Consider the following 20,110-nt stretch of genomic DNA (forward strand, 5'->3'; position numbering starts at 1 on the left):
ACATTCACACTTCACCCTTCTTCAGTCCTCAACTTTCAACTTTCAGGTAAGAAACCTATTTTGGGGTTTACCTTTACTCTGTTCCATTGATTGGTTTTATTAGACTCTTTGAAACTTTCCTATTCATTTAGGTTAGCACCTATTTACATCCCACTGACAGGTCAAAGGGATGTATAGAATTGCATACCTTTGTACATCATACACATGCACTGCTTTCCTTGCAGTAAAGATACCCAGTCCCAAGGAAGGTTAAATACTATGGAATCAGTTAGAAATGATTGCACTTAATTATGTACAATGTTAGACAGTGGTAATAATGCCCCATCTCTTATCTACTGTAAGAAATGAGAGCTGCTATCTCTGCATCTGGAGGAAACTGAGAACCTGGCCACTAACACTGTCTTCTCTGTTACACTGTCTAGTCTCAGCTGTGTCCCTAAGATCAGGAGCTAAGATGACTTTCTACGATGACATTCACCCATTCTACCCTCTACAAAGGACTTCCTTCATCTTCAGTGGCCGCTTGCTCACTATTATTCTGGTCTTCCTTGTGCTAGCAGTCAGTCTTCTTCTCATTCTGCCAGGGATACGAGGGAAGTCGGTGAGTGCAACTCATCAGATAAACTATTACTCATCGCAAACACAAAACCTCAGAATTGTTGTCTCCCTTTGTGCTTCTTATGATGGTTTTTGAATGTGCAAAATACTTACAATATTACAAGTAAATGCTTTAATTTAACCTTTACCTTTTTTATCCCAAGCATAAAAAAAAATCTTTCTTCTGTTATTTTCCTCTCAATCAGAGGCTGTTCTGGATGTTCAGGATAATTATCAGCTTGTTCATAGGTGCGGTTATAGTGGGTGAGTTTTGTATTCTTAACTTCATTGTTGAATAAATCATAGATTTGTCTGTGTTCTGGCATCACGATAAACATTTATGTTCTTTTTCCACAGCGCTCAACTTCACTAACGATTGGGCTGAGGCCAGAATGACCACTAATGCCACCTACAAGTCTTTTAGCAACGCAGTGGTTAACGCAGAGATCGGCCTGCATGTTGGACTGTACGGCATTAACGTAACACTGAAGGGTGAGTCACTATGTGCAGATGTAATGTACAATATATTCATATACTGGCAGCTTACGTGTTTGATTAACATGTTCACTAAATGTTTGATAAACTATTTCCCCCATGTCCTTTTATCTGTCTTGCATATGAATTTCAGGTACGTCTGTCATAGTGCATGTACATGAGGTCTCATTTCTGTTCTCTCTCAGGGAACCCTGTTGTACAGTTCAATGAGACCATTGACTACAACGAGATGTTCAGCTGGCATGACACTATTGAAGAAGAGTATGAGGAAGCTCTGGAGAAAGGTTTACCCAATCCCATCCTGTATGTTGCTGAGAAATTCACCCTCGGCAGCCCATGTGGACTCATCTTTCAGTACAGATACTCTGGAAGATACGCCTCTGCAACTCTCTGGTAACTACATGTAACTCACAGTTTGAAGTTGTATTACTATACAGTTGATTTCAACAGATAATTGTAAAAAAAAAAATGGTAGGAAATAAAATGGCAGCACACTCTCACAGGACTGCATTTTGCTGCTGGATCCTTGCCAACATCCTGTTCTCCATGCCAGTCATCCTGTACGCTGGGTACATGATGATGGCCACTGCTGCGTTCATCTTCTTCTCCATGGCCTCCTTCTCCACCATCATGAATGCGCCACAATGTGTTTTCGCCATAGGGACTGATTCCTTTGAAACAGAATACAGCCATTCATTCTGGCTGGCTCTGGCTACAGGTAACGATAATGATTTCAGATGTTTTGAATGGCATACAAAGCCTCCTGGAGGGTAGTGATCGCTACTAACTGAGGTGATTTCCAGGTGTTCTGTGCTCCATCATTGGGATTCTGGTGGTGATGTTTGACTTTCTGATACCAGAGAAGATGAAAGAAGCTTTCAGCGTTGGTGTCGACAGTTATGAAGATGAGGATGTTTCTTATGGAGAAGGCTACCTGAATTCAGTTTTCCTAGATGGAGTGACAATTTCACCATTGACATCAAAAGTCACCACAGTAAGTTGGTTGAATTAATAGGGTAATACTTTGCTTCCTCTTGACACATAAGAATCATCCTGATAATGTTTGGCTGCTTGTAAATGCATTAGTCATTTATTTGCAAGCAGCAAAAGTGTATTATTCATGGTCCTTTTAGAAAATTAGAAAACTTTGATATTTGTAGTTTTGAGGTTTATTGTCGCAAATTAATTCCTACTTTGGGGATATTTGAAAAATGTGACCAATGCAGTTTTATTTAGGATTGCAAGATTAAAATGAATCACTGTCATCATGACTTTATGTCTATAATCAATTTAAAACACTGATGCTGCTTATTGACTATGATACTATGATCATTTTTATCTGTGTGTTGCAGGAACATATATGAAGCCATCCAGGTTTTTCACAGGAAGCCTTTCCAGCCTATACTTGAAGATATTTTTGCTGAATGTGTTACAGATGAAGTGTCTGTTTTAATTGTCTATTGTATGTGAGCCTGTGGGCGTTATGTGTTAAGTGATTTAAGTGTAAATAGTTGGATTTGTAAAGTTCATTGTCATGTTGCAGTAGTTGCAAATACAATATATAAAGCTGTATGGGATCCATGCAATGTGTGTATAGACTGATCAATATGGATTATAGGTCTGTCACTGTTTAACTTGTTTGTTTGATTCTGATTACTTTGATGTTTGATAGCAGGATTTCTTGCAGTGCATGCATGTTGCCAATAGCCGTTTTAATTTGTGAGCAATGCCATTATAAGTTTACTTATTTCTCTGCTTCTGGGGTCCAAATAAATGTGAAAACACAAAAGGAAACAACCTGTGAAAGTTCAACTGAATCATCTCTAAACCAAGCCATTGTACTGTATTTTATTGTCTTATCTGTTTGTAGGTAACATGTTTTCTGCAGTAACACCTTAATAAAATGAAAACAAACAAGTGTTAAGCAGTAAGATTGTATTTTTAGTGTCTTTTAACATTACATTCATTCAGAAATGTATATTTTGATACATTCTTGTACGCTCTGGTAAAGGTAATGATCACCCATACTGTATGTCTTTGAAAAGTCAGTGTGTCTTTGGCCTTCAGCGTCACCATAATACACATAGTTTAGTGCCTTTGTACAGCATATTGTTGTCTTCTTTTAATACTTACTGTAATAGATTATCATGTCAGATTGAGAATTAATCCCTGGTCAGTAATTCTTCATAATAACATGCATATACTGTAGGAGTAATATGGCCTTTCCAATCAAGTCCTTGAGTAATCCAAAGTATTTACAGTAGAAGTACATTTTTTAAACTCCATACACATTATAAAAATGACTAAATAAAAAATAAATGTACTAATTTATCTCTTCATAAGAAAATAATCATGACCTTAAAGCTACTTCTCTTCAACACCAGAAACTCACATACAGTACTACAGACAGAGCATTCACATTGTAAGGCCATTATGATGATGCAATTCGAGATAAAACCTGAAAATGAGAACTGGATGTTCTTTACAGCATTGCAACAAGAGGCCGAAAAAATAAAATGATAGAAAAATAAATTCTCCTCGTCCCACCGAGCCTCCTGTCCATCATCTGTCCGTCGTCTTCACGCAGCCAGACATGCAGCACTACAGTGGGCTGATCCATGCAGGGTCTCTATATGTAGATAGGCGTCTCCTGTCCCGTCAGCAGTCTGAACATCACAGCAGGCATCGTCTTCATGTTGATCTGGCAGACAGAGATGAGAGGAGTGGGGACGATTACGCTCTCAACATAAGAGCCCATTTACAGAAGCACAGTCGTAATTCACATCACTTGAATCCAGGCCTAATTTACTCTCTTCTGGGTCGTCGGAGACTCAGAAGAGACCTTGGATCCATTATTGACAAGTAATGAGCTTTTATGGCTTTAATGGAAACACAGTATATACTGGGAGAAGTCAGGGGAAATTCACACACAAAAACAGATTTACTGTATGTGAACAGCAGGTGAACAGTGGGAGCAGTGGAGCAGGTCAAGAATGGTTGATAGAGAAAACCTATCTGGCAATGAATTAAACAATTTGAAATGTAATTCATGAACATCTGCCAACCACAAGAAACTGATCTCTGTCCTTGGTGCTTGACTCTACAAATTAAAAGAACAGTTTGACATTTTAGGAAGTACATCTATTTGCTTTGTTGCTTACATGAGAAGATCGATACCACTCCCATACCTGTAAAATATGGAAAATATGTATAAGTGACAGCCAGCAGCCAGATAGATTATCTTAGCATAAAGACTGGAAACAGATGGAGACAGTTGGTCTACCTCTGTCATGAGGTGACAGAACTTTATTGAACTTATAAGTGGATTTTGTCACCATTTGAGAGAATCAGGCTAGCTATTTCTAGTCTTTATGCTAAGCTACGCTAACAGCTGCTGGCTGTAGCGTCATGTTTACTTTTACAGCGTGAGAGCAGTTTCGTGCTCGTCATCTAACTCAAGAAAGAAGGAAACAAATAAGTGTAATTTCCAAAATGTCACACTTTTATTTTTGCGTAGATAAGGATATGCACTTTGATCAGCTGAAGCTGAAGGAAATAAATTAGTTTCCCTCAAGTTGATCAGTCAAATTTGTAGGTATATCTTTAAGAGGCCTGTATGGCTCAGTGATTTGTGCAGTGCAGTAATCTTTGAAAATTGCCATCTTGTGGCATGAAGAGTTCTTACCTCACCCACTGACACAGACAGGGTTTGAACAATCTTCTCATGTGCCATGGCAACAACACTCTGACCGTTTATTTCAATGATTCTGTGTCCAACACGGACACCGCCTCGCTCTGCAATGCCACCCCGCATCAGACTGCAGATCTGAGGGGGTGAGAAAGACTTATAAGTAACTGCATACATTGTATAGCACTACCATCACGCTTTAAAAACAGTGGTGCTCTTCAGTGGTACTCTTACTCACAATGCCATTCTGAACACTGAACCCGAGCTGGAACTTGAGATCAGGTCTCTTGATGAGGACAGTGGTAACGGGAGGGCAGCTTACAATACTCAGCTTTACCTTCACCTGATTCTTTAGACCCTGGAACATATCAAAACTAGAATTACCACCTTACGCTTGTACGCCTCTGCCAACCAAACAGGTTGCAGGAAATATGGTCACAATCTCCCCTCTCTGAGTTACAGCACTGAATAGTGGCCGGAAGTGTTTTTGCAGAACATTGTGATGTAACAGTAAAGTTGACCTTTGACTATTTGGATATAAAATTATTTCAATATTCAATCCTGCATAAACCATCCTGCTAAATACCAGTGCAACAAATCCACAGCTAGATATAGTCTGCAATAAATGCACTATTTACACCTTTTTGTGTAGAGTTTGCTAAGTAAATCAAAATTATTTAGGCTTTTTTTTTCACCTTTTTAAAAAAAATCATTATACATAGGGAACAGTGGATGTGTGCCATTTCCACATATCATCAAGACTAGTTTAACACTAAATATCTGCAAAGACTAACTACAGTTCCCTGATATGCTCTGTACCTTGATGATGCCCTGGCAGGTGGCCAGCGGCAGCCCCACCAGACTGGTGTCATTAATGGACATAATCTGGTCCCCAACACTAAGTTTTCCAGAGCGAGCGGCAGGACCACTGTTCAGCATACTGGCCAGGATGACGGTGGGCAGAATGGAGCCCCAACCAGACTCCACAATCACCACACCAAGGCTTTCCCCTTTCTGCTTCTCCACATACAGCTGTAAAACAGGAAAAAAAAAAAAAAATTTCTGTATCTTTTCAAGCAAATTTCAAATTTCACATGCTAATATTTATAACATTAGTGAGATTCTAGTAAAGCCATATTTATGTTAAAGGAAATCCATGATCCTCATTTCACCTGCAGCCAAAAAAAAAAAAAGCACCTCTTTACAGTTGTCTGAGTTTGAGAAATGGACGAGGTCATCGTGGTACATTTCCTGGGAGTTGATGATGTCACTGTATTGTTTCTGGCTCAAGTCGGTGGGGTTGATGCCGTTGGCTCGCAGGAATTCTCTGTAGGCCACGCTAAAGGCCTGACCAATGGACTGTGCGATGAGCTGTGCCTATGGGAAGGGGAGTGTTTGGGGAAAACTACTCAGCAGAAAGGCTATCCCAGTTGACAACAGCAAGGAGGTGAGAAAGATCACAGTGGTTTAAGAGACCACAGAATAAATATCTAAAACAAAACTTGAGTACAAACCCATAACTGAATAGTGTGCATAGTGAAGCAGCAAACACTCACATCCTCTGACTCAAAGACATAACAGATCATCCTGTACTGAGCCTTCCCTTCACCGGTAGAATCGGGAGATTCGGGAGAAAAATCTTCTGATGAGGCCTGAGACATGCGCCTCCGAGCCATCAGAACCACAATACTGCCGATGTCGGCGATATAGGAGATGGTACGCAAGGCACTGTCCATCATTGTCTCCTGTGTTGAGCAAAAAGAATAACGACCATTGCTCAGTATGTCTTGAAACAGATTCAACACACGCAAAGATCCAAGAGTTACTAACCTGTGTGTCAGCATTTAGCACTTTGACAGCTTTAGTGGAGATAAACAGGTCCACCTCTGTCATCATTTGAGAGTCTTCATCTTGGCTCTTTTAAATAAATGACATTGTTTGATCAGACATTTCATGTTTCTGTCATTTAAGATTACCGTAAATTGCAAACTTCCAGCTCATTGTCAAAACACTGACATGGGGAGGTAAGCAAAAAAAAAAAAAAAGGCATACAGCAGCTCCACCATGTGGTGAAAAAATCTACCTACTGCACAGTTAACCTGTCATAAATAGTTCACCTGGCAATACAGATACTGCTATAAACATGAAAATCCTGTACATTGATTGAGACCCACAGTAAAATACACTTTGTGAGGCAAACCTCTGCCAGTGCTGAACAAGTATCTGGCAGATATATCAATTTCGATTTCTTAAACCTGCAAACACGCCTTCAGGATTTGGAAATAAGTCGGTATCCCTGTTCCTTTGATAGCTAAAGCTTAAAAAGCATTAAAAAGGCTTAAGAGGATCCCAGATCCAGAACACCAATGAAATCTAATCAATTTCCCCTGAACCCAAAGCTGCTCCCCAAATTTATTTCAGGTCTGTTCCAACATTTTTGAGACAGGTTGATAGGAAGAAATCAGATTTAAATATTTCGTAAAAAAAAAAAAAAAAAAATCAATGGATGTTAACAACTGTCTCCCTAAAGAGGCAGATTACCTTGATACGACTGACAGCTTCATGGGCCTGGGACATGCGAACAGACTTGGATGGATTCTTATCAGACAACACCTGAGTGCAGCCAAGGTAGTTAGCAGCAAAGATGATCCCATCAATAAGATCTTCTGGCTCACAGGGACCTGGGACTATGCAGCAAAACAGAAGGCTCTTGTTGTAATACACTGCAATTGGCTGCATAGAAAACTATAAGATGTAAGAATATTCTGACATATTTACCATCTTCAAAGCTGGGGAAAGAAGTAGCCTCCTGTGTTTTCTTTAAAATAAGTTAATATGTCATTAGTTAGACTTCAAGTGCAAACATCTTAAAGTTAGTAAGAAATATTTGTGGGAATTGTTTCCCATGTATAGTAGTTACAAAAAGTGTGATAATGAAAATGAAATTCTAAAGATACAAAAACACAGACTAAGTCATATGTTCGTACATCTTTGACAAATCAGATAACTTGGCTGAAACCTGCTGTTGTATAATACATCTTCACCTTAGGTGTGTTGGTCTCCTCTGCAGGGAGAAGCTCTGGACACTGAGGCCTCCTCGCCTGCTCTGGCACGTCCTCAGGCATCATGGCTGTGCTTGGCTTCTCACCCTGTTGTACAAAACCATCTGCTTTAACTTGAACAGGTCTTGTTTGAAATGTTATCCTATGTAGATGATAATCCCACAGGGGAAAGGGGACAAAGACTATTTGTGGCAAAGCATTTAATTAAAATCTCACTTAACTCACTCTGGGATGCAGTGATGGTAGACTGGGCACAAACATAAAAAAAAACACAAGCCACAGGGGATGAGATCTGACAAAGATCTGCCCCATTTGCAGTACTTACCTGCTGGGGTTTCTCTGGCCGTCTCTGCCTCTCCTCAAGAGTCTCCCTCTGTTGTTCTGGTGTGTGTTGAGGAGCCAGCGATGGTTTGATAACCCTGTGTTCGCTCTCCTGGCTGTTAGCAGAGGAGGGACTGGGTCTGGGAACAGGGGGAGTCTCTCTGCGAGGCTGGGCCTTCTGGGTCTCAGCAGGTGGCTGAGCATGGGAATGAGGAGGTGGTGGAGGAGGATGATGCTTACTGGAACCAGGTCTAGCTTTGGTCCGCACAGCAGCCTTTTTGCAGTCCTTTGACGAAGTCTTTAGACGCTGCTCAGAGCTGTTGGTCATGCATCCTTTGATCCCAGAAACAATATGCTCAACGTCCTCGCCTGTTCCCCTCCTCCCTCGTCCTTTACCCTGCCTCTCCTTATCCTTTGAACCCATGTGAGATGACTCACACTTCTTACTGGCCCCTTGAAGAGTATGGTTTCTTGTAATTCGAGTGTCATCTTCTCTTTCCCTTTCATCACCTCCCTTTCTAATTCTTTCATTATCATTGCCCTGATAAAGGCTGGTCGGTCTTTGAACACTGTTCTCTGTCTCCTCTAAATCCTCTATAAATTTGGCCCCATCCAGCACCTCTTCTATCTCATCACCGTCACTGAAGAAGAACCTGTTCTCCTGGCCCTTTTCCGCCTCCCTCTCTGCTTCATCTCCAGCAACCGTGACACAATGTGACCTAAAGCGATGGCTCGTCTTGTGAGGCTTAGTGTCAGATTGTGATCCCTCACATATTTCTGTACTGTGACGAGCCCTGGGAGCAAACTGGTCTACCGCACTGCTGTCATTAATATCATCACTTACCGCATGCTTTACATAGCCACCATCCTCAGGACAGTACTGTTTGTAGTACCTCATGTCCACCACGCCCTCTCTGTTCAAATGCAGCACCTCATCATAATCCTGCTCCACATCAGAGCCCACGTTGTCGTACTCGGAGCAGGTGTCCTCCATGTCCTCAGGACTAGGGTCACAACTCATGTAATAGTGGGTCGCAGAAGCAGGAGGAGTCAGCTGGTCACTGTTATCATCCTTCAAGGTGCAAGGTGGTTGCTCAGTGGCCTCCCTCACCAAATGTTGCGGCTCCTCTTGACTCTGCTTTGTGAGTCCTGGACCTGGGCAGGGTGGAGGGCTGGTAGCCAATAATTTGGAAATGGTTCCTGGCCTCTTACCATGAGCCATAACTGGCCCTGTAAGCCCAGTACCCTCAACCCTGTGAATATTAATAGATAGCCAGAGTGTTGTTTTTCAGATACTTGCATTATAATATCTGTAAATTTTCACTTGACATTTTCAATTACACATCTTCATTCATACTCTTCACAACCTCCCGCTGCCTTTCTCCTCATACTAACAGAGAAATCACTGAACAAATCATACATTTTATAACCAAGCTCAAATGAATTTCTGCAATGGAACAAACATAGTGTAGAAATGTACTATCACAGGGTGTGCCTCTGTCGCTTCTGTAAATACACAAATTATTAAGCCATTAAGATTTAATTTCAGCTACAAAACAACCTCTTCGCTTGTTACCCAACAACACACCAGAGCTTCTGTTAAGCACCTCACACCAAATTTAAAGAACTTATGGTCAAAGATTCTTTTCCACACCTACACAAATTTGGAATTACATCCCCCATTAAATCTGAATAATAGCCTCTTACTATACAAATTTACATTAATCCATTATTTCTACACCATCAACACCCACACCTCAGTCCTTTTGTCTACGGTGACTGCTGATGCTGTTTGTTATCTGTCATCTTGCTTTATTGTGTCTGCCCTGATTTGTCTTGATGTCCTGCAGAACAGGAAACCTGCTGTAAAACAGCTTTAAGTGAGTCAGGCCAGCAGCCTGTGGTGTTTATTTGCTGTTAAATGATTGGTACTTTTTCTACCTAAAAGAACTTACAAATAAGCGTCCTTGAAATATTCATATAATGTGGTTAGTGTGGGCGCCAGATCTATGATTCATGACTTATGTCTCCCGAGGTTACTGTTTGTGCAATCGTACGTCATTCTTTTGACATCTGAATGGCATCTCTAAATGAATGTGTGCCTTGAACTGAGGCACAACAAAACGTCCTTATATGTTGGAAAATGAACAAATAATGTGTAGTTCAATAAGAATACAAACACTGGTGGTAAAGAAAAATCTTTGCACCCTTGTTTTGTCTGTTTTATGATTTTGTTTGACCCAAACAATAACAACAAAAAGAAACGATGCCAATCACATCACAGTGGCACTAAACCAAACAAAGACATACAGCACTATGGACCTGAAACTATTCACAAGTCAATTAACTGATAAATCAATTAGTTGATTAAAAGAAAATTTATCTATTTTGATAATCATTTAATTGCATTTTTTCATGCAGAAATGCCAAAATTAACTGGTTCTATCTGAAATCTAAATATTTGCCCGTTTTCTTAGTCTTCTGTTATGGTCATTGGAATATATTTGAAAAAAAAAAGCAATTAAAGTCAATCACCATGGAGTCTGACGTTCTTTCTGACATTCTATGGAGCAAACCATTAAGCTATTAATTAAGAAAATAATTGGCTGATTAACTGATAATGAAAATATTAGTTGCAGTTGCAGTACAGTACTACAAACATACAAAACTAACAGTATAAAACACCAGAAGAGGGTGTTATAAAGAATATTAAAAAGAGAATGTATCAATTCAACAGAATAAACAAAAACCTATTAATTTTACATATACTGTTATAAATGTATGGCCTTATAAATTCCCAGGATCCACCAAATCTATTTCCATCTTTGTTGTGATTTTAAACAATAGAAAAGCCTGAAATATGATTATGGAATAAGATAATGGTGTTAATAAAAGCTTTTTCCCTTGATAAACGCTGAATGTATCGAAGCTATCACACCGAGCACAGCGGTCTGCTACACGCCCAGTCTGAACATGTCATCAGCAACACCCTCATCTAAACATGAAGCATCGAGGCTTGTGGCTGAACTGGAAATAACAGTTCGACTGTGCTGTTTTCCGGATAAGATACGGAACAGTAAATCCCATCAGATGATAATGTATCTGAAGTTGTGGTGTTATGAAAACGAACCAGGCGGACCCGATCATGACCTCTCCATGGTACTGATCTGGTAACTAAAAACAATAAGGGTCATTGTAGTCTTTCAGTGCGATTCAGTGTCTGAGCATCTTGCCCTGCCCTTTAAAGCCATTACGCCGAACTTTTGCCGCAGCTGCAGGGGCGGTTGTTGTGGTTTCTCCGGTTTCCCCTCAAGTGGACGCCGCACTCCCATCTGCCCAAACATCGATATGATAATTGGATGTATGTGTTTTGTTTTTGGTTTTTTTTTCCCCCCCTGCGCATATAGCACGCATTAATGCAGCTGACTTCCTCCACACACACACTCCGCTGGTTTCACCATCTGAAAGCATCATATTATCCTGCTGCTGCTGCTGCTGCTGCTGCTGCTGCAATTCACATCGACCTTGATTTGAAGCATCGAGACTGCACCATGCTGACATCCAGCTTACGGGCTGCTGTTGTACCACAGAAGCACATCAAGCATTGTCCTCAGCCCTGTTATCACAAGCCGGATGGGCCATATGTGCATCACTATTACATTTTCCCATCTATGCAGACATAAATCCAGTGTGGTACTTACCAACATCAGTCCTGTGGGCGGCCCACCTTGTAAAATGCCTGCTTGCTGATCAGATCAGATTGCTCTCCGGAATGGTGATTTTTGAATAAAAGCCGCACAGCTGCCCAGGAACCTGTGTAGAAAATACATCCCCCATCATGTGCTTTCTGCTCTGTTCCCCAACATAACACACTGTGAGAGGCATAATGAGTCAAACATACGCCCAAATAACTGAGCCACACGATTTCAGTTTAAAGCACTTATTTCTTATAAATAAATGTGAAGCAAAGTGTCATTTAAAATGTGAAAATAATGTTGTGTTTATATTTTGCATTATAATTGCAATTAACTTTAATTTAAAAAAAATACAGCTAAATATTTTACATCTGGAACAAGTGTATTTATTTTTTTACGTTTTGCATTTAGGTTGTTGATAAAATAATCGATGCAGTTGGGATCGATTATTTCCGCCTAGAAGGCGTTCTGAGCTCGGCTGGTTAAGCCTGAGAAGCGGGATTGTCATGTTATTATCGGGCAGCTCCTGTGTTACCAAATACCACCGGTATGTAGCTATTGTATTGGACCACTGACAGTTTTTATATTTATGTTTTTTGCAGTTTTTATAATGATTGTGTGAAACTCCAAAAATTGCAAACGACGATTTAAAATGTGTAAACTCGTTTATATCTGAGCCAAGTTAGCTCTTAAGTTAGCCAAACAGAGCCACAGCATTGTCAGCCTCGTCCCCTCTGATAATTCATCTCGGAGTATGCAACAAAGAAAAGCGTCTAAAAAACGTTTTCATCGAGCAACATCACAACCACCTGCACTATGACCGAGAGGGCCAACAAAGACAAACCCAAGCGAAGTCTGTCATTGTCCAGGAGCAAGAAGAAAGGCAATGTCACAGCTGGGGTTTGTGCCAGTGCTGCCACCACGACTCCAATCACGTCGTTCTTCGGCAGCCAGCCTCCATCTAAGCTGGCCTGCCCCCTGTGTGGCCAGTTGGTACCGAGATTCAAGATCAATGAGCACATTGATTTGCAATGTCAGAACTTTGAGAGAGGAGACAGCAGTGCCGCCTCAGCAAGTAACAGTGTTGTGCCAAGCATGCAGCTGTCACCCACAAAGAATCCCACAGAGTCCCCCAAGCGGGATCGAAAAAAAGAAGAAGATGTCAAAGAGACCAAGACCAGTCCTTATTTCAAAAAGAATAACTTTCAGCAGGCACCACGGGAGATAAACAGTAAAACTGTGGTCAGGACAATTGACCTGGGAAGTCTCTCCTCCAAGCTATCTAGAAAGCGTCTTAAGCTACCTGAGGGGACACAGACAGATGGTAAACATGCACCAACGCACCCTGAAAAGGACAAGGGTTCTCCTGAGACACTCAGCAACTCACAGAAAGAAAATGTTCTTATTCAAAGTTCAGAGGACGAAAAAGACTGCGTGACAGACACTGACCTGACAACGACCAATGCTGAGGCTCCAACAGCAGTAGGAGATCTATTGAGTTCAGAAAAGGGACATAATCTTAAACAGAAAACACTTAAACAAGAGACTTTCCAAAAAATGGTTACTCCAAAGTTCCACTCGTCCTCCAAACTGGCAAAGAGGAAAAAGGAAACAACTTCTTCCAGCAAGGTGTCCGGCTTCGGAAAGAAAGCAAAATTTGAGGGGAGCAGGGAGCCAGAGGAGGAGCTGTTTAGTGAGAATAAAACAGAGACAGCTGATACGGACCAGCATAACACTGAAGTGCCTTCTACCACTTCTTGTGACCCCCGTCTGAGTTCAGAGGAAATTTTTGAGAAAAGTGCTGCAGTCAGCAATAGTGATTCGCTGCCGGAGTTTGGTGCTCAGCAAACCACCAGTGAGCAGACTGTCGAGAACTTTCACCCACCACGGCTTCCCTACTACCTCCGTAACTTCAGGACTGTCCTACAGGCCGTGCTGGAGAATGAGGACGACAGGGCATTGTTCAACCAGGATGATATGTCACTTGTACATGCATTTGAGAAGCTGTCAGGTATGTTGCAATATCACTCTGTTATTGTCATTAAAAGAAAAAATTTAAATTATAATGAAATCAGGCTTAATTGTTCTCATGTGTCTTCTCTATCAAAAGTCATGGGGCAGAAGCTGTATGTGAGGCTCTTTCAGAGGAAGCTGAAGTGGCTCCAAGTAAATAAACTAGATTATGAAGAGATATGCAGTGATCTGGACCCTGTTGCTCAGGAGCTGGCTCAAAGCGGTTTTCTACAGACAGGTACATAATGCATAAAACTTTAAAATCTTTAAGAACATCTCTGGCTGAGTTCGCTGAAACCTCCTTAATTACTGGCACGGCTGTATATTCATATTCCTCTTGCATTTATTTGAAATGACTGCTTAGACAATGAACGATTGATAGAATTAGTGTATTACTAGTAAAGCTGGGAGTACAGTATGTGTGTTACCCCTCTTAAACACCACATCACCCCAAACATGTGCATTATTTATTTTTCTCCTGCCAATGCCCACCTATGTTGATTTTGGCATCTCACAGAGAATGATCTTGAGGACCTAGAAGAGGCTCTGGATCTCCTGCCTGCTCCTGAACTCAAGGTTCTGGCGAAGACCTTCCACCTGGGCAGTTCTGGGACTCAGAAACAGCAGCTGGTGGATGGGCTTCTTCGTCTGAGCAGGCAAAAGTCTTTCTTCTCCCTGAAAGCTGCTCAAAACAACATTAGGGCTGTCATCCTCAAAAGGTGAAATGATCAGTTACGTTGGGTTTATTCACAGCACTAGTGTGAGTGATGATCTCACCCCGGTCCTCTCTAACGTTACAGGGCGAAGCAGCTTGCAGGTTCCTGTGTGCGTCTGTGTCGTGGTCCTCGGGCTGTCTTCTCTCGCATCCTTCTGCTCTTTTCTCTGACGGACACCATGGATGAGGAGGAGATGGCGGCAGGTGGGCAGAGCCAGCTGTTCACCATCCTGTTGGTCAACTCAGGACGTCTGACCTTCCCGGACTACACCGTGCAGCGTACAGCCAAGGTGTTCCAGGACAGAGAGGATCTGATCAGGTGAGAAAAAAATGAGTTTATTGTATTTTATCTAAGCAGGATAGGCAGGAATATATACACATGACTCCATCCCTGCCACCAGATATGAAGCAGCCATGCGATCCCTGCAAGAGGTGGTCTCAGCTATGCAGGCAGGTCAGTGGGAAGAGGCCCATGACCTTTACACTGCTGCCAAAAGTGCCTGGGAGGAGCTGAGGAAAAACCATGACCTCAGGTGATGAACACACCAGTCTAGCTATTCCTGTCTAAAGCACAGATACAGAGTCCCTTGTGATTGTTAACATTATGATTGTGTTGGGTAGTCACCAGGAAGAGCTGCCTGTGTTCCTGCGCAGCTTCACTACAGGATGGGCTTACACTCGTATTTTATCCAGAGGGGTGGAGATCTTGCAGAGGCTACGTCAGTATGAGGTTTGATGATCTTATCCACTCACACACATTTAACTATTTGTGAAGTACATCAGAACGTAACATAAAGAGGTTTTCTTTTGTATGACAGGTGGCAGTAGAGGAGCTGCGGTCATTGCTGTTGCAGTCCGTTTACTGTCCTGACAGCCGAGGGCGATGGTGGGACAGACTGGCACTAAACCTTCACCAGCACCTCAAAAAACCAGAGCAAGTGAGCACCTCTCACCTCCTCGGAGACATTCTCATCATTTATCTCTTTGTGTGAGCTCAGTAATAGATGTTGTGTTGTCATTTGTTTGACTGTTGGTCTTTTCCCATTGCCCCCAGGCTATTTGTGCTATTAGAGATGGGCTGTCAGATAGTCTGGTACGAACAGGACATCAACTCTCCCTGCACCAGAGAGCTGTTAGGATGAAAGAGTCTGCCAGCTTCAAGAAGTACCGCTTGCGACTCAAAGACTTACCCTCTATTCATGTCCAAGACGTCAAACACGTAAGTTTGACACAATCTGTCAGGACTGGGCTTTCTTGGAAAATTGTTTGGTGTATGAAAGTAAACACACTTTTGTCTGCAGGTCACAATCCGAGGACAGCTGTTTCCTCATGAAGGAGGAATGGGGAAATCTAGGTTTCTTTTACCGGCTAATGGAGCGGGGGAAGGCAGTGCTGATGCCACTGTAATATGTTCTGTGGAAGAACTGTCCTTAGCACATTACCGCCAACAAGGTTTCGACCAAGGTAAACAACTTTTCTTCCCATCAAAGAATGAAAGGATCCGGATATCCTCTAATCACAAGAGAAATGTCCTGTCATGTTTTAATGTAACAGGGATCCATGGTGAGGGTTCAACATTCTCTACAATGTTTGCTCTTTTCCTGTGGGATATAATTTTTATGGAAGGAATTCCAGATGTTTTCCGAAACCCATACCAGGTAAAGTAAGCTCCATATAAGTGTAGCTGAATAACTTTCCATCTATACAGATTTAAATCATGTTAATTTCCCCTCACAGACATGTCCGCTGGATCTTTACACTGACTGTTTCTATGAGAACAGAAAGGAGGCGATTGATTCTCGTGTTCAGTTACTCAATGAGGCATCTGTGGAGACACTACATAGCATGTTGGAGGATGTCTGGAGCTCACAGGAGGCTAAAGTGTGCTCATTGGTCAACTGGGAGCGTTTCTCATCCCTTCAACAGGCACAGGTATTTACTGTTGCTCTTGTAAATATAGTGTGACTTTAAAAAGCATTCAGACCCTTTCACTTTTTGCACACTTCATTGGGTTGTAGGCGTAATTTTAAATGGATAAAATGGCCATTTTTGTCCACAAAGTGAAATGTTTCTAATAAAATAATAATACTGAAATCTTATATTTTCTAGTTATATTACTATCAAGACCCTTTTGTTGTGACACCTGTTGTCAGGTGCATTCTCTTTGCTATAATTTTCCTTAATGTGTCTAGAACTTGATTGGAGTACACCTGTGGCAAATTGAATAGACATACTTTAGAAAAGTACACACCTGTGTATATAAGGTCCCAGAATTCACACTACACATACATAAAAGCCAGGTCATGAGATCCAGGGAACTCTCTGAAGACCTTTGTGATAAATTGTAGTGAAACATATATGAGGGCAAAGGTATAAAACCATTTCTAAAGCTTTGAGTGTTTCCATGAGCACAGTGGCCTCAGCACTTGTGAAAATTCAGTTTGGAACCACCAGGACCCTTCCTAGAATTGGTTGTCCGGCCAAACTGAGTAACTAGGCAATAGAAGCTTTAGCCTGGGAGGTGACCAAGAACTTAATGGTCACTTAAACAAAGTCCTCTGCAGAGGTGGGAGAATCTGCCAAAACAATGACCATCTCAGCTGCCCTCCCAACAACCAGGCCTTTATGGTGCAGTAGTAAGACAGAAGTCACTGTGAGTAAAAGGCATATGATGGTTTGCTTGGAGTTTGCCAAATAACATTAAGAGGACCGTGAGCAAGAGGAAAAAGATTCTCTGGTCTCATGAGTCAAAAATTGAACTCTTTGGGCAGAACTCAAAGTGATATATCTGGCAAACACCAAGGCACTGCTCATCACCTGGCTAATGCCGCACCTACAGTGAAGCATGGTGGTGGCAACATCATGCTGGGGGGGTGCTTCTCAGTGGCAGAGAGAGGGAGACTCAGAATTGAAGAATGCAGCCAAACACAGAGATATCCTTGTAGAAAACCTGCTCCAGAGTGCACATGACCTGAGACTGGGGCGATGGTTCACCTCTCAGCACAACACTGACCTGAAGCATGTGTAACAAGACAGCGCTAGACAAGTCTGTGACTGTCCTTGAGCGGCACAGCGAAAGTCCAGACTTAAACCTCACAGAGCATCTGTGGAGGAACCTGACGATGGCAGTTCACAGTTAATTCCATTACAATCTAACAGAGAAGATCAGTCAGGAAGAATGAGATTAACTGCCCGAATCCAGGTGTGCAGAGTTTATAGAGACTTACCCAAGATGTCTCAAAGCTGTAACTGCTGCCAAACTGGCTTCTACAGAGTACTCAATTAAGAGTCTGAATGCTTTAATAAATTATTTCGGTTTTTACATTTTACATTACATTTACTCATTTACACTTTTATCCAAAGTGACTTACAAGTGAAGGACAATAGTAAAGCTCCAGTGCAGTGGGAAACCTTGGTGTAAGTGTTAAGGACTGCATCTATTTAATAAGTGCTGGGAGATTGCATTAGGAAGTGCATCAAAAAGTGCATAGTAAGTGCTAGTTAGACAATTTAAGGTTTTAGGAAAGGAGGTGCTCTCGGAAGAGATGAATTTTCAAGAGACTCTTGAAAATAGAGAGGGACGTCCCTGCTCTGATAGAACTTGATAGCTCATTCCACCATCGGGGAACCACAGATGAAAGCAGTCTGGACTGAGACTACCTTGTGTGCAGGGATGGCAATGCCAGATGACATTCCCTGGAAGAGGGGGGAGTTTTTGATTTTTAATAAATTTACAATAAATGCAAAAACAAAGCATGTTTTCACTTTATTATGATATGTAAATTGATGAGCAGAAATTGATTTTATCAATTTTAAATAAAAATCTTCAACGCAGAGTGCAAAAAGTGAAGGGGTCTGAATACTTTTCTGAAGCCACTGTGCTGTATATCACATTGTAAATTATATAATGGATAGTAATCTATATAAGCAGATATATAGTGATTTTTGTGTGTAGTTACAGTGGGACAAATAATGCAAATTATCCCTTGATATGCTTAAAAAAAGAAACTAAGATATTTGTCTCCATGTGTTATTGTAGGTAATAACATGGTTCTAACATAACCACTTTTATACACTGATCTTTGCAGTCTCTCGTGTCTTGCCTTGGTGGAGCCTTCTTAGGAGGAGTAATAGCAAGAATGTCGAAAGACTACAGACACTGCCGTGGAGGTTTGCCTGATTTAGTGGTGTGGAACACCTCAAACAACACCTACAAGGTGAGATCACGTCACATCCTAGTTGGATGGATTGGATATCTTGTGTAGGATTCAGACCCACTGTGGTTCCTGGTTATATAATGTCTGATTACATGGATTATACTGCGTACTGTCCTGTGACATGGGTTGTCTTGTTGTTGTAGCTGGTGGAGGTGAAGGGGCCCAATGACCGGCTGTCCCAGAAGCAACAGATCTGGCTGGATGAGCTGCAGAAACTGGGGGCTGATGTGGAGGTGTGTCACGTGGTGGCCACTGGAGCCAGGGGAGCTTGTCTGGAATGAACAGACACAGAAGGACTGATAAAGATTAAGATTTTGCTGCTAATTGATGTGTGTGGTCAAAATGGAAACCTCAGCAGAGAGACTCACAGGATCTGGGTGTTTTTCTGACCCTGGTCATTTAAACCAGATCTCGATGTTTATCTCGGAAAATTCCATTTGTCTTCCGTAAATCACAGATTGAATCCTATTTGAGTAAAAGGAAGGCTCGTGCCTTTTGCCATGTAGTGTTATCAATGAGGAAACCTCTGCCTCAACAGGAAAAGGTGCATCATGAGATGATCGTCACTGAGAACTGCCAAGATTAGAAATAGCCTACCAATAAACAGAGCTGATGCATGACAGGAAATGAATCCAACAACCACACAAACCTGACGGTGTTTCCTTCTCTTCAGCAACACTATATTCTCAGGATCTTGGGTTGCCAAGCAACGTAAACGTTTAGTTGGCTGCTTATGAATTGCATGACAGCTCTACAGGTTTGTTATGCAAGTAATTACTGTGATAATATGGCTATAAATATTTAGTTTTGCCACTACTCTACCAGAAACAACATCAGTTGGGTATCAAGACAGCAATAATAGGGATGCAATTCATGAGTGTTTTGATTATCGTTAAACTGCTGTTTGTTTTCTCTATTAACTGATTAATCAGTTGATCTATAAAATGTCAGAAAATTGTGGAAAATTGTCATCACAGTATAATTACAATAATTGTATTGCTCGTTTGGTCTGACTAATGGTCAGTTTACTACAAGATAGAGAAGATGGACCTTGGGAATGTTTTAGCATTTTTGTTTAAGAATCACTTGAAGTATGTCTGTATGTATGTATGTATGTATGTATGTATCTAAAAGATCTACCGAACTAAATTAAAATCCACTGGTGAAAGAACTCAGATCTTTACTCAAGTAAAAGTGACAATACCACAATTTATAAATACTGTGTTTCAAGTAAAAGCCCTGCTATTAAAATTCTAGTAAAGGTCCACAAGTGAAATGTATTTAAGTGCTCATTATGCAGATTTACT

The 20,110-nt window shown here is 41.4% G+C and overlaps 3 protein-coding genes across 3 annotated transcripts; 2 read left to right on the forward strand and 1 right to left on the reverse strand.

Annotated features, from left to right (window-relative positions):
- The first annotated feature begins 454 nt into the window (after nucleotides 1-454).
- Nucleotides 455-2,967, forward strand: duox2 (dual oxidase 2). The gene is made up of 7 exons (XM_071496350.1): nucleotides 455-601; nucleotides 804-861; nucleotides 955-1,089; nucleotides 1,278-1,485; nucleotides 1,596-1,810; nucleotides 1,896-2,086; nucleotides 2,445-2,967. The coding sequence occupies exons 1-7, from the start codon at nucleotides 455-457 to the stop codon at nucleotides 2,454-2,456; spliced, it is 966 nt and encodes a 321-aa protein (XP_071352451.1). The 3' UTR covers nucleotides 2,457-2,967.
- On the reverse strand, nucleotides 2,925-14,769 carry apba2a (amyloid beta (A4) precursor protein-binding, family A, member 2a). The gene is made up of 14 exons (XM_071496315.1): nucleotides 14,649-14,769; nucleotides 14,364-14,553; nucleotides 11,865-11,976; nucleotides 8,168-9,416; nucleotides 7,825-7,929; nucleotides 7,559-7,598; nucleotides 7,322-7,467; nucleotides 6,611-6,697; nucleotides 6,337-6,525; nucleotides 5,978-6,157; nucleotides 5,600-5,812; nucleotides 5,019-5,138; nucleotides 4,778-4,918; nucleotides 2,925-3,793 (listed from the first exon to the last, which is right to left on the reverse strand). Exons 4-14 carry the CDS (start codon nucleotides 9,383-9,385, stop codon nucleotides 3,722-3,724), a joined length of 2,511 nt encoding a protein of 836 aa, XP_071352416.1. The 5' UTR covers nucleotides 9,386-9,416; nucleotides 11,865-11,976; nucleotides 14,364-14,553; nucleotides 14,649-14,769; the 3' UTR covers nucleotides 2,925-3,721.
- fan1 (FANCD2 and FANCI associated nuclease 1) lies at nucleotides 12,324-19,974 on the forward strand. Its single transcript, XM_071496302.1, has 13 exons — nucleotides 12,324-13,869; nucleotides 13,969-14,109; nucleotides 14,389-14,590; nucleotides 14,672-14,905; nucleotides 14,988-15,119; nucleotides 15,208-15,316; nucleotides 15,405-15,524; nucleotides 15,641-15,805; nucleotides 15,888-16,050; nucleotides 16,141-16,244; nucleotides 16,324-16,518; nucleotides 18,675-18,803; nucleotides 18,947-19,974. The coding sequence occupies exons 1-13, from the start codon at nucleotides 12,675-12,677 to the stop codon at nucleotides 19,082-19,084; spliced, it is 3,027 nt and encodes a 1,008-aa protein (XP_071352403.1). The 5' UTR covers nucleotides 12,324-12,674; the 3' UTR covers nucleotides 19,085-19,974.
- Nucleotides 19,975-20,110: the final 136 nt, after the last annotated feature.

The sequence above is a fragment of the Trachinotus anak genome, unplaced genomic scaffold (genome assembly GCF_046630095.1).
Source record: "Trachinotus anak isolate AG129_WGS33_773 ecotype Australia unplaced genomic scaffold, CSIRO_AGI_Tana_v1 ptg000002l, whole genome shotgun sequence".
Taxonomy (NCBI): domain Eukaryota; kingdom Metazoa; phylum Chordata; class Actinopteri; order Carangiformes; family Carangidae; genus Trachinotus; species Trachinotus anak.

What these genes read in the sequence shown, in the direction of transcription:
- duox2 (XM_071496350.1), top strand. Translation starts at nt 455, where the DNA reads ATGACTTTCTACGATGACATTCACCCATTCTACCCTCTACAAAGGACT. An exon ending in CAGGGATACGAGGGAAGTCG is followed by an intron (nt 602 to 803) that starts GTGAGTGCAACT and finishes CCTCTCAATCAG; the next exon opens with AGGCTGTTCTGGATGTTCAG. An exon ending in CTGGCTGGCTCTGGCTACAG is followed by an intron (nt 1,811 to 1,895) that starts GTAACGATAATG and finishes GGTGATTTCCAG; the next exon opens with GTGTTCTGTGCTCCATCATT.
- apba2a (XM_071496315.1), bottom strand. Translation starts at nt 9,385, where the DNA reads ATGGCTCATGGTAAGAGGCCAGGAACCATTTCCAAATTATTGGCTACC. An exon ending in AAGCTGTCAGTCGTATCAAG is followed by an intron (nt 6,698 to 7,321) that starts GTAATCTGCCTC and finishes TTTATTTAAAAG; the next exon opens with AGCCAAGATGAAGACTCTCA. An exon ending in TCAGTGTTCAGAATGGCATT is followed by an intron (nt 4,919 to 5,018) that starts GTGAGTAAGAGT and finishes TCACCCCCTCAG; the next exon opens with ATCTGCAGTCTGATGCGGGG.
- fan1 (XM_071496302.1), top strand. Translation starts at nt 12,675, where the DNA reads ATGACCGAGAGGGCCAACAAAGACAAACCCAAGCGAAGTCTGTCATTG. An exon ending in CCAACAAGGTTTCGACCAAG is followed by an intron (nt 16,051 to 16,140) that starts GTAAACAACTTT and finishes TTAATGTAACAG; the next exon opens with GGATCCATGGTGAGGGTTCA. An exon ending in TTTTCCGAAACCCATACCAG is followed by an intron (nt 16,245 to 16,323) that starts GTAAAGTAAGCT and finishes TTCCCCTCACAG; the next exon opens with ACATGTCCGCTGGATCTTTA.